This window comes from Oncorhynchus mykiss, chromosome 21 (assembly GCF_057628025.1).
Source record: "Oncorhynchus mykiss isolate SJ-2025 chromosome 21, ASM5762802v1, whole genome shotgun sequence".
Classification (NCBI taxonomy): Eukaryota; Metazoa; Chordata; class Actinopteri; order Salmoniformes; family Salmonidae; genus Oncorhynchus; species Oncorhynchus mykiss.
In genome coordinates, this window is record NC_143042.1 from 9,688,217 (window position 1) to 9,701,421 (window position 13,205).

Sequence of the window (13,205 nt, forward strand, 5' to 3'; positions counted from 1 at the left end):
ACATATTCAAGAGAAATAAGTATTACATTTTCTTATGAATGATTTGGTTGGCATTATGTAGTGTGACCAAAAACATTGATAGAAATAATGAACAGATCATGAAGAGAACAAGCTAATTAAACATCAAATAAAACAGCAACGTGGCATACTGTAATAGTATGGATAGAATATAGTACCTTATACAGAGGGTGGGTCTAATCCTGAATGCTGATTGGTTTAAACCGCATTCCAGCTGGTGTCTATTCCACAAGTTACCACCGGCTAAATCAATGACGTTAAAATGCCTATTTACTCTGTTGCATCTGACTGCGCATTCCACTGTATCATCAGCCCAGCCAGGCAATTTATAAACTTGTTCTCCACTATAAAAAAGTATCTAGACATTATCTCACTTTTTTTTTAGACTATTATTTAGTTTAACAGCAGATATTTGTATAAACCTTTCTGTCTGTCTCCAACATTTGCAACATTGTTTCAATATTCAAATTCAATCTCCAGCTGTCCCATACATACAAATCATGAATCAGCTGGCATAATTTTTGTGGATATATATATATATACACAGAAATGTACATTGAAAAAAGGTCAAACAAAACGAAGTGCAGCTAGTTTGCAGTCTTTCCAGCTTCAGTTTTTAGTGATTGTGTTAGTTGTGTTGTTGTCTCCTCTGAACGACAATGTCCTGACAAGAGAGCACATTTTCTATGCCAGGAGAAATCGTGCATCATTAGCTCATTGTTATAGATGTCCCTAAGTAAATGTCACTAGAAAACAGCTTAAACAAATGCAGCTACTGTTGTTGTTCTGGCTGCACTGTTTGACGTGACTAAGTTAACCATAGTTGGCTAGCTAGCAAGCAAAGGATAAGAACGTTGCCAGCCAGTATGGCTATGGAACATTTAGAAGGAACGACTGGGTCGTGTCCATAGATGCATAACAAAAAGACTGAATGACTTCATCAATAAATTATTATTTGAATATGTTGGTAATCCGTTGTATAAAAGTGATAATGCCCGAGAAGCCGGTGTTTGAAGGATATATTGGTTTGCTGCCTGAGACGATGCAAATATATCCTCTAAACACCTGCTTCTCGGGAATTCTCATAGTTAATAATGGTTCATGATAAATTAATACAATGCGAGATGAGAAGGGAATCATTAATTATAGGTGGCAACCGATCCACACACTAACATGGCAACCGATCCACACACTAACACGGCAACCGATCCACACACTAACTCCATGTGCTTCTATTCAAAGCTCTTCCTTATTTTTCGGCTCCCTTTTTTTCTCTCTGTCGTTCTCTTTCTTCTCTTCCTTGTGGAAGACCTTTTCATCTGGCTGCTCTTTCCATCTCAGTTCGAAGTTCCAAGTCATCCCATTGGCCTTCATTTTCTCCTTTATCTGAGGAACAGAACCAGGCTTTATGCCCTGAACACCTAATTTTACTGAATATGTATTTATTAATACATTGTAGGATTAACTATTCACTCCTTTCCATGTACTTTGACTCAAAGAAGAGTGTTCAAATATTAGGTTTTTTTTAAACATTTTTAGCTCCCCTAGCAGTGCTGTTGAGGAACTAGAGCAAGCACACTTGTTGTTTTGTTTTGAACACAACCCTGCATCCCACCATCACACAATTACTGTTGTTTACACAATCCAAAAACGGCCCATTATAAATCGCAATCTGGGTCAGGTGGGCATAAAATCTGCCACTTTGAACCCGTAAAGAGTTAACTGACATGCATGGTTAAATGAAGGTAAAAGTCTAGAAATGAAGAGGGTGAGACTCACCTGCTGTAAAATGGCCTCCCTCTTCTTAGCATCATTCAGGTCCATGTTTGGGTCTGGGGTCATCCGCACTCTCACTACCTGTATCTTCTTGACTGTTGGGGGTCTTGGGTCTAACACATACAGTTGAAGTCGGAAGTTTACATCCAACTTAACCAAATACATTTAAACTCAGTTTTTCACAATTCCTGACATTAAATCCTAGTAAAAATTCCCTGTTTTAGGTCAGTTAGGATCACCACTTTATTTTAAGAATGTGAAATGTCAGAATAGTAGTAGAGAGAATTATTCATTTCAGCTTTTATTTCTTTCATCACATTCCCAGTGGGTCAGAAGTTTACATGCACTCAACAAGTATTTGGTAGCATTGCCTTAAATTTGTTTAACTTGGGTAAAATGTTTTGGGTAGCCTTCGACAACCTTCCCACAATAATTTGGGTGAATTTTGACCCATTCCTCCTGACAGCTGGTGTAACGGAGTCAGGTTTGTAGGCCTCCTTGCTCGCACAAGCTTTTTCAGTTCTGGCCACAAATTTTCTATGGGATTGAGGTCAGGGCTTTGTGATGGCCACTCCAATACCTTGACATTGTTGTCCTTAAGCCATTTTGCCACAACTTTGGAAGTATGCTTGGGTTCATTGTCCATTTGGAAGACCCATTTTGCAGCCAAGCTTTAACTTCCTGACTGATGTCTTGAGATGTTGCTTCAATATATCTACATCATTTTCCCTCTTTATGATTCCATCTATTTTGTGAAGTTCACCAGTCCCTCCTGCAGCAAAGCACCCCCACAACATGATGCTGCCACTCCCGTGCTTCACTGTTGGGAAAGTGTTCTTCAGCTTGCAATCGTCCCCCCTTTTCCTCCAAACATAACGATGGTCATTATGACCAAACAGTTATATTTTTGTTTCATCAGACCAGAGGACATTTCTCCAAAAAGTATGATCTTTGTCCCAATGTACAGTTGCAAACCGTAGTCTGGCTTTATGGCGGTTTTGGAGCAGTGGCTTCTTCCTTGCCGAGTGGCCTTTCAGGTTATGTCGATATAGGACTCGTTTTACTGTGGACATAGATACTTTTGTACCTGATTCCTCCAGCATCTTCACCGGGTCCTTTTCTGTTGTTCTGGGATTGATTTGCACGTTTCGCACCAAAGTACGTTAATCTCTAGGAGACAGAAGTTGTTTCTTTCCTGAGCGGTATGACGGCTGCGTGGTCCATGGTGTTTATACTTGCGTACAATTGTTTGTACAGATGAACGTGGTACCTTCAGGCGATTGGAAATTGCTCCCAAGGATGAACCAGACTTGTGGAGGTCTTGGCTGATTTCTTTAGATTTACCGATGATGTCAAGCAAAGAGGCACTGAGTTTGAAGGTAGGCCTTGAAATACATCCACATGTTCCCTTCCAATTGACTCAAATTATGTCAATTAGCCTATCAGATTCTTCTAAAGCCATGACATAATTTTCTGGAATTTTCCAAGCTGTTTAAAGGCACATTCAACTTAGTGTATGTAAACTTCTGACCCACTGGAATTGTAATGCAGTGAATTATAAGTGAAATAATCTGTCTGAAAACAATTGTTCAAAAAATGATTTGTCATGCACAAAACTATAGTTTGTTAACAAGAAATATGGTTGAAAAACTAGTTTTAATGACTCCAACCTAAGTGTATGTAAACTTCCGACTTCATCTAGATACACACTTACAGTTAAGATGAACATTCACTATTGCATACAAGAATGTCACATATTTAAATCTGTGTGGACAGTTATTCCAAATCAACAGCCCATTTAAGGAGATGAGTTTGGTGATGAGATGAGTTTGATCCCTTATTGTGCATAAGGGATCTTAACTTACTGCCGTAGCAAACAAAGGGACATTCCTTCAGACATTCTCTGTCTATCCATTGGCCTGAGGTACTGCGATTCCAAGCAGCGCAGGACTCGTTCAGTTCTCTGTCGACCCAGTATCTGAACGAGGAGTTACTCTGGTCCGACCAAGTCCAGGTGTCTTTGAACAGGCCGATCCAAACGTTGCTTCTCCCGGCCACGTTACAGATTTCTTTGTTCTCAATCTGGTTCCTCACACTGGCCAGGTCTGTGTGGTGCTTCCTGCAGTAGAGCTGAGCCTCCCTCCAGGTCATTAGCTGTTGAACCATTAGGAAACGACCAGCTGGAGGCTTAGTCCCTATGGGGACAAATGCAACCATCAGAGTTTGGATCAGAGTTTGGATCGATGCCGTTTGAACTGTTGTCAATTCATAAACCTTTGGAAATCATAAGCTTGGAATTGACAAGAAATTTGAAAGATAAACGTTGTGACCTTTAACTCCACAGTAATCTGTTGCGACCTTGATAACCCCACAGTAATCTGCGAACTTGTATGTGCTGCTGGTGTCCTCTTGTGTTACCAGGTTAGTGTGTTTTTAACTAGAATACACGTAGTATGTCACTCACCGTCGTAGCACACTGGAAAGTGTTGAGTAGTACAAAAATAGTCGTGCCATTTTCCAGAATTCTCCATGACACCACAATCTTCATTCAAATTGTCTGGCTGGTTTTGGTCCCAAAATTCACTAAACTGAGTCTGTCCCTCACTATAGTAGTCTATGTCTGCCAGAGACCACTGCCACCTGGAATACTGTCCCTTCTTCAGTCCTATCCACACTGCGCCAACATAACCGCTGTCTATAGTCAAGTGGTTCAGTCTGTTCATATCCTCCATGTTGCTTACGGTGGCCAGGTCCGTGTACTTCTCTCTGCAGTACCTCTGTGCTTCAGTCCAGTTTTTAGGGTCCCTTACATAGTGATACTGACAGGAGGATAGTGTGAAGAGCCCTGTGAAGAGGTGCATTGTCATCTCAGGTAACTGCCTCAAGGGCTGCAACATCAATAATATCTACTCTTCTACCCAGAGACTGCAACATCATTAATATAGACCCTTCTACCCAGAGGCTGCAACATCATTAATATAGACCCTTCTACCCAGAGGCTGCAACATCATTAATATAGACCCTTCTACCCAGAGGCTGCAACATCATTAATATAGACCCTTCTACCCAGAGGCTGCAACATCATTAATATAGACCCTTCTACCCAGAGGCTGCAACATCATTAATATAGACCCTTCTACCCAGAGGCTGCAACATCAATAATGTCTACCCTTCTACCCTTCTACCCAGAGGCTGCAACATAATTAATATAGACCCTTCTACCCAGAGGCTGCAATATCAATAGTCAAGTTCAGTTCTAAAAGTTCAAAGCAGAAAAAATCATAGTATTACTATTTCTTAAACTACTAATGTTCACATTTTAACTCTATTTAAAAGTATTGCACTTTAGCAGATTCAACTTCTCAAGGGCTTGATGGTTCATTGATTCTTTGATGGTGTTGGGTTGGAACACAAATGTGCTGGCTGCAGATATGCAATTGTAAATACATTGTAATAAAATTTATATATTTTAAATATCATAATAAAACCACTGACCTGAGAAAAACACAATCACTTTCTTCTCCATGACAAACGATTCATAAAAAAGAAACCAATATTTTGAGCGAGCTGTCTTGACCCGGTGTACTGTGGATCCTCTGCATTCAGCTGCACCTTTCTCTGTAGGGCAGGCGCTATTTCAGAACAATGTGTTTCACAATACACAGTACACCTATTCATGTATTTTTATAGCTTGCTTTGTATAGTGGTTATGTTCAGTTCTCTCTTACCCGCAGGACATCAGTCAAATGAGTAGGAGGCTGTTAACCTGTTTTTGTTTGAGTCAAAAAAATGATAGTCAAATTAGTCTGAACATAGACTTTGGAGAAAAGGAGCCCTTAATGCCCACTGAAAACTCTTAAACTTCAACGACTTTTAGAATTCCATTCTAAATCATGAAATTCAATTTCAATTAGTGAAATGTTAAATTCAATACATTAAATAATTAATTAAATGTATCAAAACTAATAAATACAAATTACATTTCTGTTACATCTCAACTCTTGGCACAATCAACCAGCCTACCTAAACCCCTCCTCTACCCTCCTCTCTTCCCCAGGCTCTCCCTTGGTGGTGTCCCTAATCGGGGCCCTGCTGCGGGAGTTCCCAGACCGCTGGGCCTACTACCTGCACACGCTCCAGCAGAAGAAGTTCAAGCGTATCCGTAAGTCGTCTTCGTATGACTACGATGCCCTTGACCAGGCCATGGCTGCCAGCATCCAGGTCCTGTCCAAGGAACACAGGGAGCTGTACATTGACCTCACCGTCCTGGAGAAGGACGTCAAAGTACCTGCCAAGGTCAGACTGGCCCGGGGGGATTATGGTTAAGCTTGGGTAGATAAGTTTAGGCTAAACTAAGCTGGGCTACAGTAGGTTAGGGTAAGGCTATCCAGCACCTTCAGCCAGAAAGTATTCACAACCCATGGAGACATTGTGAGCTTTCCTTGTGGAAAGAAGGAGGGAATAAGATAATAAAAGACAAGGAAACAGGACATTCTCTGTCTCTAAATCTGTCTCTAAATCGAAGCCTGTTCTTCCATCAAAGGAGGCTGCTGAGGGGAGGACGGCTCATTATAATGTCTTGAATAGCGTTCCAGCCATTACTATGAGCCAGTCCTCCCCAATTAAGGTGCCACCAACCTCCGGTGTCCTCCATGTTCCTCTGCCTGCAGGTTCTGTCAGTTCTGTGGGATCTAGAACCGGAGGAGGTGGAGGACGTTCTCCAGGACTTTGTGAACAAGTCCCTACTGTTCCGTGACTGTCACCACCGGCCCTACCTCTACTACCTCCACGACCTCCAGCTGGACTTCCTGGCTGAGATGAACCGCTCTGGCCTAGAGGTGGGTCTCATACACTCCAACCAGTGGAGGCTGCTGAGAGGAGGACAACTCATAATAATATCCGGAATGGAATGGTATTAAATACTCCATTCCAGCCATTATTATGAGCCGTCCTCCCCTCAGCAGCCTCCTCTGACTCCAACATACACACCTCTATCTTCATTTACATAGGGTTGTTCTGTATGCTGGTGGCCATTTTGAAATGTATCTAAAGTTTGATGTTTGTTAACTTTTGTCAAATATGTTTGAATTAATTCATATTTTCTGAAATCCAATATAAGGAAAACACTGTCTTCTAGAGAATCAATGTACATATAAATTGGAGAACTAGACAGTCGCTTAAAGAATGAATCAGTTAGACTCATGTCTTCTATGCCCTGCATTATTGGGACATCAATCTACTATAATTAAGCAATAAGGTCTGAGGGGTTTGTGGTGTATGGCCAATATACTGTGTCCAGGCACTCCATGTTGCGTCCTGCTTAAGAACAGCCCTTCGCCGTGGTATATTGGCCATATACCACAAACCCCAGAGGTTCCTCATTGCTATTATAAACTGGTTACCAATGTGATTAAAGCAGTTAAAATAAATGTTTTGTCATATCTGTGCTATATGGTCTGTTATATTACGGCTGTCAGCCAATCAGCATTCAGGGCTAAAATCACCCAGTTTCTAATATGGTATGTTTTTGAACAAGCGTGTGTGTGTGTGTGTGTTCCAGAGCCTCCACACCAAGGTGGTGCGTCAGTACCAGCAGCGCTACAGCCAGGGTCCCCCCACCTCAGGAGATGAAGAGTGCCTCTACTGGTTCAGATTCCTCACCTACCACATGGCCAAGGCCAACCTCACACAGGTACGCACGCGTGCACACAAACACACACATCAAATCAACATTTTTGGGTCGCGTACACAGTTTAGCAGATGTTATAGCGGGTGCTGGGAAATGCTTGTGTTACTAGCTCCTAGCAGGGACACAAATAATCAAAAACTAAATCCAATTAACCACCCAAATAACACTATCAGAGCTTGTTTGAGCTTGTGTGAGTTTGAGCTTGTGTGAGTTTGAGCTTGTGTGAGCTTGTGTGAGTTTGAGCTTGTGTGAGCTTGAGCTTGTTTGAGCTTGTGAGTTTGAGCTTGTGTGTGTGAGTTTGAGCTTGTGTGAGAGAGCTGGTGTGTGAGGGAGTTGGTGTGAGTGTGTGTATTGTGTGAGCTGGTGTCTGTTTTGTGAACGAGTCTCTCTTAGCGTCTTGCTACAGGAGATGGTGTGATGGCTGTTCACAGTCTGATGGAGATAAAAGCACCACTCCGTATGATGGAGGCCTTCGCCAGACAAGCACAAGTCACTAATGTCTTTTTCTCTCTCTATTTCTTTCTATCTCCATCTCTTTCTCTCTCCCTGTATATTCTCTCTCTCTATTTCTGTTACCCTTACACCCCTCCCTTCCTTCTCTCCTCTCCTCCCCCCTCTCTCCCTTTAGGAGTTGTACTCTCTGATGTTTTCTCTGGACTGGGTCAGAACTAAAGCTCAGATTATGGGACCGGCTCATCTCATCAATGACTATTTGGAGTACAGCACCATACTGGACAAAGAGGTTTGATCAACACCCAAGTTCACTGAGGAACTTAGTGTACCTTGTTTTATCCTCATTTGATATGGTTTTCAGATCTTGTGGTTGGTATCAATTACTCGTAAGTCGATGGTGGCCTAGCGGTTAAGAGCATTGGGCCAGTAACCAGAACGTCGCTGGTTTGAATTCCTGGGCCGACTAGGTGAAAAATTTGTCCTTGTGCCCTTGAGCAAACAGTTACTCGTTTCATGCCCGTGAATACAATTGTTCTGTTCCAATAATCTCTCCTTTCTCCTGCAGTGTGTACTTGTTCAATTCCGCTCATGGTTTTGAAAGGAAGTGACTGTTGTATATAAACTCCCCCTAGCCTATGCCTTCTCCAATCCAATGCTTTTATGTGTGTAGTGAATAAATGCACACTTCAGGAAGCTGGACATATTATTGGGACGCACACCATTTGTCACATCCTCGCTGTGAGTCTCTCTTTATGGTCCCCCCCCAGAACAGCGAGGTGCGGGGCCACTTCCAGGAGTTCCTGTCTCTGAACGGCCACCAGTTGGAGCAGCGTCCGTTCCCTGACGTAGTGCAGCTGGCCCTGTCCCAGCCAGACTCCTCTGAGGTGTACCGCCAGGCCCTGCTGCAGGCGCAGGAGAGGGCCACCAGAGGGGGACTCTACCTTGACTGGGTGTCAGTAGTAGGCCCGTACACACTACTCACGTGCTTATAAGTATACTCACTACTTAATCGGGGTGTACAGTATTGACCCCTAGCCCCTACCTCTTACTCCCTAGCCCTTATGCATTCCATTCCCCAGTCAACCATACCCTAACCATAGAGTTGGTTGAGTCGCAATTACCACAAAGCCTGTTTGAGCGTAGTGTCAGTGGCATTGCCCATGCTAAAACAGAAGCCTTTATACATGCAAAGACGTGCCCTCTATCCAACTCTATGACCATAACTCTACGTTTTAGTCTCATTCCCTGATGTTCTACTTCCTCTAACATCCCCTCATGCTCACGTTCTCTAAGTAATTTATGTTTGTGGTTTGTTCCAGGAACAAAAGTAGTCTGAAGAGCCTGTCTCGTCTGGTGGTCCAGCCCCACCAGGGATCCATCTACTCTGCCTGCTTCTCCCACGACGGCACCAAGATCGCCTCCTGTGGCTCCAGCAAGACACTGCGAGTAAGACACACACATTCTTTTGAAATAAATATTTTACACACTGTATCTCCCACACTTCCCTGTTTGTGTGAGTGGGTGTCCTCTATAAACTCTGCCCTGTGTGCGTCTCCAGGTGTTTAAGAGCACGTCTGGGGAGAAGCTGCTGGAGATCCAGGCCCACGACGATGAGGTGCTCTGCTGCGCCTTCTCCCCGGATGACCGTCTCCTAGCAACCTGCTCCAGTGATAGGAAGGTCAAGGTATGGTGTGGAAGCCTCTGCCATTCAAACTTTGGACAGACTTCAGACAGACTTGCCTGACAACCCGACTTCGACAGACGGAAGTCGTTTGTCTGTCTCTAATCTGTGTAGTGTAAAAGGTTTGGAAAGCAAATAAAAGAGTTGTATATCTATGTAACTACAGTATCTGTGTTGTGTGCCAGGTTTGGAATGTGGAGCGTGGGACTCTGATGAGGATGTTTGAGGACGAACACGAGGAGCAGGTCAACCACTGTCAGTTCACCAACACACGCCGACGCCTCCTACTGGCTACCTGTTCCAACGACAAGTTCATGAACACCAAGGTGTGTGTGTGTGTGTGTGTGTGTGTGTGTGTGTGTGTGTGTGTGTGATTTTAAAAACCATGAAGTAGGCCACATTTTTTGCACTCTGGCTATAAGATATATATATATATATATATATCCCACCCTCTCTCTCTCTCTAGCTGTGGAACATCAATAAACCCTCCTCCCAGAACACCATGTTTGGTCATTTGGAGCCTGTCAATCACTGCTGTTTCTCCCCTGATGACGCCTACCTCTCCACCTCTTCCAGTGACGGAACCCTGAAGGTGGGCGGGGCATAGTCACCACCTATGGCTTTGTGTGTTCATATTAGCAAATAAAGATAAAGGTTTTTAATTTAGGTGTAGACTACTACTATGTATTTAACAACATTAATTGTACGTACCTGTGTATGTGTTTCTGTATGCATGCATGTGTGCGTGCCTACCTGTGTGCTTGCATGTGTGTTTCAGCTGTGGGAGGTGTCCTCGGCCAATGAGTGGAAGTCCATAGACGTGGCGGACATGTTCTCGGAGCAGAGAGAGCAGACGGAGGTCATGGTGAAGTGCAGCACCTGGTCAGCAGGCGGCAGGACCATCATCTGTGCTGCCAGGAACGCAGTCTTTGTGAGTGTTGAAGAGCCAGCCCTCCCCTGCTGAGTGAGTAAGCCTCTGCTCTGCTCCGTCAGGCTGGCATGGGGCCGTGGCGTGGGCACAGGGATGATGTCATGATTCGGACCAGATTTGTTTAGCATGTTGCATCAGAGTAGGAACTGGCTGAATGTTGAATGGACTTCGGTAACTTGCTATGGCTAACACTACACTGAACAAAAATAGAAACCCAACATGCAACAATTTCTAAGATTTTACTGAGTTACAGTTCATAAAAGGAAATCTGTCAATGTAAATAAATTCATTAGGCCCCAATCTATGGATTTCACATGACTGGGGATACAGATATGCATCTGTTGGTCACAGATACCTTAAAATGTTTTAAATTTTTTTTAAGTTGGGCCGTGGATCAGAAAACCAGTCAGTATTTGGTGTGACCACCATTTGCTTCATGCAGTGTGAAATCTCCTTTGCATAGAATTGATCAGGCTGTTGATATTGGCCTGGGGAATGTTGCGGCTGTGGACGACTAGCATGCAGATGAGCTTCCCTGAGATGGTTTCTGACTGTTTGTGCAGAAATTCTTCAGTTGTGCAAACCCACAGTTTCATCAGCTGTCCGGTGGCTGGTCTCAGACGATCCTGCAGGTGAAGAAGCCGGATGTGAAGGTCCTGGGCTGGCATGTTGACTCCATTGTGTCCCACAGTTGTGTCAAGTTGGCTGGATGTCCTTTGGGTGGTGGACCATTCTTGATAAAACTGTGATAAACCCAGCAGCGTTGTAGTTTTTGACACAAACCAGTGCGTCTGGCACCTACTACCATACCCCGATCAAAGGCACTTAAATCTTTCGTCTTGCCCATTCACCCTCTGAATGGCACACGTACACAATCCATTTCTCAATTGTCTCAAGGCTTAAAGAAGGATTTTTAACCTGTCTCCTCCCTTTCATCTACACTGATTTGAAGTGGATCATCAATAAGCTTTCACCTGGATTCACCTGGTCAGTCTGTAATGGAAAGAGCAGGTGTTCCTAATGTGTTGTACACCGTGTCGACGCACTGCGTAGCCTATCTGTCAAATTCTGTCAATATATTTGTGTTTAGCGGTATGTTCTTGTCTAGTAAACTGCTCCTAGAGCAATCTGTCCGTGAAGCAATGAGAATGCCCTGGACAACTTGTCTTTCATGTTTTGGTATTTGGGCCTGTCTGTCCATCAGAGGGTAGAAGCGTGTGTTCTGACTGAGAATGAAGCCGTCCCACTCCTGGGAAATGTAAAGGTCTCTGTGTCTGTTCTCTCCACTCCAGGAATCAGAGTGCCGTTGAATGTCAGAGTGGCGTTGAATGTCAGAGTTGTCAGTTTGTAGGCTAGTATTTATAGAAGAATAGATAGCTTGATGGACTTTAAAAACAATTATGGCTCGTAGAAACAGCAGTTGGAACCCCTTTTGTTTTCCACCTGAATCTCTGTTTTCTCTCCGTCTCTTTCCCTTTCTTTTCTTCGGTCTGCTTTTCCCTTCACAATCCCACACTTTGCCAAGTTGGAAGATATGGAAATCATCATCCATGGTTGAGATGCAGGTTGACATGTATTGTCATGAGTCTTGCCCTGGAGGCAGAACTGAGCCGGTTCCCGCTAGATGGGACAGCTGCAAAGTCAGAAAAATGAATGAAAACCAAACCTGCAGTTGAGACTTCACTTAGCAGCTTATCAGGCTATTACCATATTGCTTCCATTTAATCCCATCCTGTCATGTCCTTTACAGTTCACATTACATTTGAGTCATTTAGCAAAGACTCCAGATCAACTTACAATTAGATCTCTACATGGTCTGACCTAACAACCTCTGTGCCCTTCAAGGGGCCATCAAGAAGTGTCTAGATATCACAATATCACTAGCTTATGCATGGAAGCCAGCCATTTTGTGCCACACATATTGGCAGTTGCACTAGAGAGCGATAACTATGGTGTAGTGACAGATCCCTCCTGCTGTTCCCAGGTGTTTGATGTAGAGACGGCGGCCATGTTGTTAGAGATCCGGACCAGTCGTCTGAGCACGGTGCAGTACTGTCACGCCTGCCCCAGCAGCAACCTGGTGGCCATCGCACTGTCACACTATGCTGTGGAGGTACACACACACACAGCCTGTTGACTATTACACTGTGCCATGTACACACATGGTGGCTATAGCCCTATCAAACTACTACACCATCATACGGCAGGATATGACATCATACGTCTCCTCCCTCCAGCTGTGGGACATAGAGACCAGTAAGAAGATGGCTGACTGTAGTGGTCATCTGAGCTGGGTCCACGGAGTCCAGTTCTCCCCTGACGGATCTCTACTGCTCTCCTGTTCTGATGACCAGACCGTCAGGGTAAGTGTGTGTGTGTGTGTGTGTGTGTGTGTGTGCTGTCTGTCAATAATTTGTCCAATCTGTCTTCATCAGTTAACCCTTCTTGTGACATATTGTACTTAATCATTTAACCTTTTTAATAGCATAAAAAAATGTAATGCCTTTGTTATATGTGTGTCAGGTGTGGGAGACTAATAAAGTCCACACCTCCTCGGCTGTCTGTCTGAAGAGGGACTCTGACGTGCTCTTTAACAACGGTGACATTACTGTGGTCGCTGCCGACAACCGCAACAGACTGCAGGTGAGAGAGCTGGG

The 13,205-nt window shown here is 43.8% G+C and overlaps 2 protein-coding genes across 7 annotated transcripts in view; one reads left to right on the forward strand and one right to left on the reverse strand.

Moving 5' to 3' along the window:
• Window positions 1-13,205, forward strand: part of LOC110499902 (apoptotic protease-activating factor 1) — a 62,575-nt gene that overhangs the window by 8,342 nt on the left and 41,028 nt on the right. For all 5 annotated transcript variants that reach the window (XM_090213680.1, XM_036957158.2, XM_036957159.2 and 2 more), the window contains exons 8-20: window positions 5,852-6,090; window positions 6,465-6,632; window positions 7,355-7,486; window positions 8,112-8,225; window positions 8,704-8,888; window positions 9,256-9,382; window positions 9,495-9,620; window positions 9,803-9,943; window positions 10,084-10,209; window positions 10,396-10,548; window positions 12,533-12,661; window positions 12,786-12,911; window positions 13,072-13,191. In XM_090213680.1, the coding sequence (XP_090069806.1) occupies window positions 5,852-6,090; window positions 6,465-6,632; window positions 7,355-7,486; window positions 8,112-8,225; window positions 8,704-8,888; window positions 9,256-9,382; window positions 9,495-9,620; window positions 9,803-9,943; window positions 10,084-10,209; window positions 10,396-10,548; window positions 12,533-12,661; window positions 12,786-12,911; window positions 13,072-13,191 (1,886 nt within the window). The remainder of the gene's footprint in view (window positions 1-5,851; window positions 6,091-6,464; window positions 6,633-7,354; window positions 7,487-8,111; window positions 8,226-8,703; window positions 8,889-9,255; window positions 9,383-9,494; window positions 9,621-9,802; window positions 9,944-10,083; window positions 10,210-10,395; window positions 10,549-12,532; window positions 12,662-12,785; window positions 12,912-13,071; window positions 13,192-13,205) is intronic.
• LOC149972970 (putative C-type lectin domain family 20 member A) lies at window positions 1,174-5,378 on the reverse strand. Of its 2 annotated transcripts, XM_090213682.1 has the most exons (5): window positions 5,290-5,378; window positions 4,259-4,639; window positions 3,660-3,989; window positions 1,798-1,907; window positions 1,174-1,404 (listed from the first exon to the last, which is right to left on the reverse strand). In XM_090213682.1, the coding sequence occupies exons 1-5, from the start codon at window positions 5,318-5,320 to the stop codon at window positions 1,255-1,257; spliced, it is 1,002 nt and encodes a 333-aa protein (XP_090069808.1). In that variant the 5' UTR covers window positions 5,321-5,378; the 3' UTR covers window positions 1,174-1,254. The 2 variants fall into 2 exon arrangements, with proteins under 2 accessions (XP_090069808.1, XP_090069809.1); XM_090213683.1 differs by lacking the exon at window positions 5,290-5,378 and having other exon boundaries at window positions 4,259-4,768.

Excerpts from the sequence above, each read along its gene's own strand:
- LOC149972970 (XM_090213683.1), bottom strand. The coding sequence starts at position 4,691 with ATGTTGCAGCCCTTGAGGCAGTTACCTGAGATGACAATGCACCTCTTC. Across the intron at positions 1,908-3,659 it reads TCCCTTTGTTTGCTACGGCA|ACCCAAGACCCCCAACAGTC; the intron begins GTAAGTTAAGAT and ends TGTATGTGTTAG. Across the intron at positions 1,405-1,797 it reads GGGAGGCCATTTTACAGCAG|ATAAAGGAGAAAATGAAGGC; the intron begins GTGAGTCTCACC and ends TCTGTTCCTCAG.